This window comes from Lottia gigantea, assembly GCF_000327385.1.
Source record: "Lottia gigantea unplaced genomic scaffold LOTGIsca_10, whole genome shotgun sequence".
NCBI classification, from domain to species: Eukaryota; Metazoa; Mollusca; class Gastropoda; family Lottiidae; genus Lottia; species Lottia gigantea.
Genome location: NW_008706747.1, coordinates 1,551,749 through 1,555,182, shown reverse-complemented (window position 1 = coordinate 1,555,182; position 3,434 = coordinate 1,551,749). Strand labels below are relative to the sequence as shown.

The 3,434-nt window shown below is 35.2% G+C and overlaps 1 protein-coding gene across 1 annotated transcript; it reads right to left on the bottom strand.

Annotated features, from left to right (window-relative positions):
* Nucleotides 1-1,260: 1,260 nt before the first annotated feature.
* LOTGIDRAFT_109590 (hypothetical protein) lies at nt 1,261-3,085 on the bottom strand (the record flags this gene model as incomplete). The annotated part of the gene is made up of 3 exons (XM_009046099.1): nt 1,261-1,626; nt 1,792-2,735; nt 2,923-3,085. 3 exons carry the CDS (start codon nt 3,083-3,085, stop codon nt 1,261-1,263), a joined length of 1,473 nt encoding a protein of 490 aa, XP_009044347.1.
* Nucleotides 3,086-3,434: the final 349 nt, after the last annotated feature.

The following is a 3,434-nucleotide window of genomic DNA, read 5'->3' as shown; positions in this document are numbered from 1 at the left end:
GCTATACAAAGGAATCAAGTATTGGAAATTAAGTAGTAATGGAGTATCATACCATCAAATATATGATATAGCATCATGCTATACAATGGGAATTAAGTAGTAATGGAGTATCATACCATCAAATATATGATATAGCATCATGCTATACAAAGGAATCAAGTATTTATATAGCATTGTGTTACAAAGGGAATTAAGCAGTAATGGAGTATCATACCATCAAATATATGATATAGCATCATGCTATACAATAGGAATTAAGTAGTAATATAGCATCATGCCATCAAATATATAATATAGCTTCAAGCTATACAAATGGAATCAAATCTATGATATAGCATCATGCTATACAAAGGGAATCAAATATATGATATAGCATCATGCTATACAAAGGGAATCAAATATATGATATAGCATCATGCTATACAAAGGGAATCAAATATATGATATAGCATCATGCTATACAAAGGGAATTAGGAGTATTTGTCACTTATCCCCAAATTCGAGTTCTAGACACTGAACCACAGTGTAAATATAATTTAAAACAACTAATAAATACCCAGTATATTAAATGCAAGAAATTATTGCCAAATATATAAAATGCCACAAATCATTTGCCATATATGTTAAATGCCAAAAATCATTTGCCAAATATATTAAATGCCACAAATCATTTGCTAAATATATTAAATGCCACAAATCATTTGCTAAATATATTCTATTCAGCAAACTATTGCCAAATATTTCAGAAGTGACAAATTTTTGTCAAAAAATTCAATGATACAACTGGCATTTACCTGTAACCCCTTTCAGATTGTAAATTGTCTACAATTAAAAACATTTGAACTGCTTAAGTGATGAAAGTCTTGAGTTTTATCATTCTCTGAATTGGAGATTAGTGTACTGAACACTTAGATAAACATAATCCCTTTTTATCATTTTATTGCAAGCAAACCATAAGTCTGACTTTCTTTTAGAAAAGTCACAAAGGTAGAAGAGAGTGAGTCCCTAAACGTTGGTTAGTAAAGCAAATACTAGATGATTAAACCTGGTAAATAACAAATATTAAATATTACTGTATAACACAATATCAAAACCAATATAAAATTTGTAAAAAGTATGCAAAAACACATACAAATTTTGGGTAACCATGGTGATTGTTATTGCAATTTGAACTGCTGAACTGAAGAAGGTTTTGCTGGGTGTTAATTCTCACTTGCTGGGGCCCAGCCCTTATGGACCCCACCCTAACGACGGGGCCGACTAGCCCTGTTCTCTTTTCTGCCTTTTTAAAGATTTTTCACTGAAAGTTCTTTTAAGTATTTCTCTTCGTCGCTCATTTACAAGATGAGTCTGATTTTTGTGACAGAAACAATACTTCCGTAAATTTGGGTATTTCTCCTGTACACATTTTGGCTGGTCGCCATAGCGATCAATTCTACTAATATCAGCAGTAATGTTATATTTGTAAGTTTCGTTGCGGAAATCAACTTCAACTGTAGCTTCGTATATGCCCATATTTGGAGCTGTTTCTATGGTGATTTGATAATGGGCTTTGTCCATATTAATATCACTTGTAAAGTTAGCCTCTCTCTGATCATCATCCTTCGAACTTTTATATCTTAGCACCTGGAAAGAAAATGAAATTGTGTTATACATCATCTCTGCAACGCCATGCAGTTTGCTATGGGGAAAATTTGCTTCATACAAATGGTTATTGTCAGAATTATGGGTTCAGTGGTTAAGAGAGAACTCAAATGATTAAAATGCAGAGGTGCATTCGGTGTAACTTACTTGTTCGTTAGGAAGAACCATGACAGCTATGACTATTTTATCCAGTTGTATTTTCATACACATATCGCGTAGACTCTCTGTCTTTCGGTTGATATACGACACAATTTCTAGGGCTGAATTTTGGACGAAATAATCAGTTGCATCAACGTTCACTTGAACCAAACATGCGCACCAATGTACGTCAATGCCTGCTGCTTTACATGTCCTATTTAACGGAACTTCCTGCAGCAGATTCATGGCGCGAACATTTGGATTCACTGGTAGACTAAGTCTACTGTAGTCTAGAACACTTAGTAAAGTTTCATGGATATCAAAAGGTGTGGAAAGTTTTTCGGCATTCAAATTTAAATTCTTTATGGCGTCTGGAAATTTTTCGTGAAACCAGGGCGGGAATCGGAAAGACATCATGGGAAGGCGTTCTTCTAATTTCCCTTGGACGGTATTACGAACTTTATTATAACGAGCTCCGTGGTCGGCCATTAAAACTACCAACGTGTTGTCAAGGTAACCATTCACATTTAAGAAATTAAGGAAATCTGTCAAATCCTCATCAATATACTGCACTGGATTATTGTCCGCATGGGAGAGTTCTGTATGGAATGCGAACATGAACTTTGAAACATTTTGGTATTTCTCGAAGAAATCTTTGACGTATTGAAGAGAAAAATGGTGATGTTGGGTTTTCCCCGTACAAAATCTTTCACTTTCAGTTCTTAAAAGGGATTCCCAGATGGCCAGCCAAAATGGCCGTGAGTAATGATCTGTTGGTGGTTTGTCGAACCCTGTTAATCGTAAATTGAAAACACCAAGGGAAGGTTCATCCTCGACGTATAAAGTTGCATATCCCTGTTCCTCAAACTTTTTCCAAATTAAAGGGTATACATCCACCATTTCAGAATCAATTTCTGATTTTCTGACTTCAGGAAGTTCAAATTCTGCTTTTCCTGAAAGAGACAAGGTTGTCATTTTCTTAATTATAAGAAACAAAAGAATGAATGGACAAGACTACCAAGATTAGAACCCACGACAACCATTTGCTTAACATAACCAAGCTAGCTACATCAAATTCTAATGCGCTTATTGACTGCCCTACAATCTGTTCTCAAAGGGAGATAACTCTAATCTACTTACCAGTCAGAATGGGGATGAGAGCTGCAGTGGTAGCATCACCTACGATGTTATACCCATTCAAAATGGTGGATTTCAATTTCTCTAAATATTTCACAGTTTTGGGTAATTTCCTACGGTAACTCAACTGGGACATGGAGTCGATCCCTAAAATTAAGACGTTCATTTTTGTCGCGAATTTTGGGGGTGTAATTTTTGAGATTCTTTCAAATACACTTGGTTTGGGTATTACTTGCACTAAAAACTGATCGAAATCTGCATCTGACCTTTCAACTCCATTATTAGATAGATTTAGATTAAAATCATAGTCCCACGGATTGTCCATTTCACTGTTCTCCCCTCCATTGTGTTGCCACCAGTTAGGACCGTAATTTTCCTCACTGTCCATACCTCCTAATGCTTCCGCCTGAAGAGGTTCATTGTCTAAAATGTGGTTCTGCTCTAAAGAATGATATGTCTGTTTTGAGGAATTTACATTTGAAATACTATCTAAGGGGTTTATAAAATTGATACTG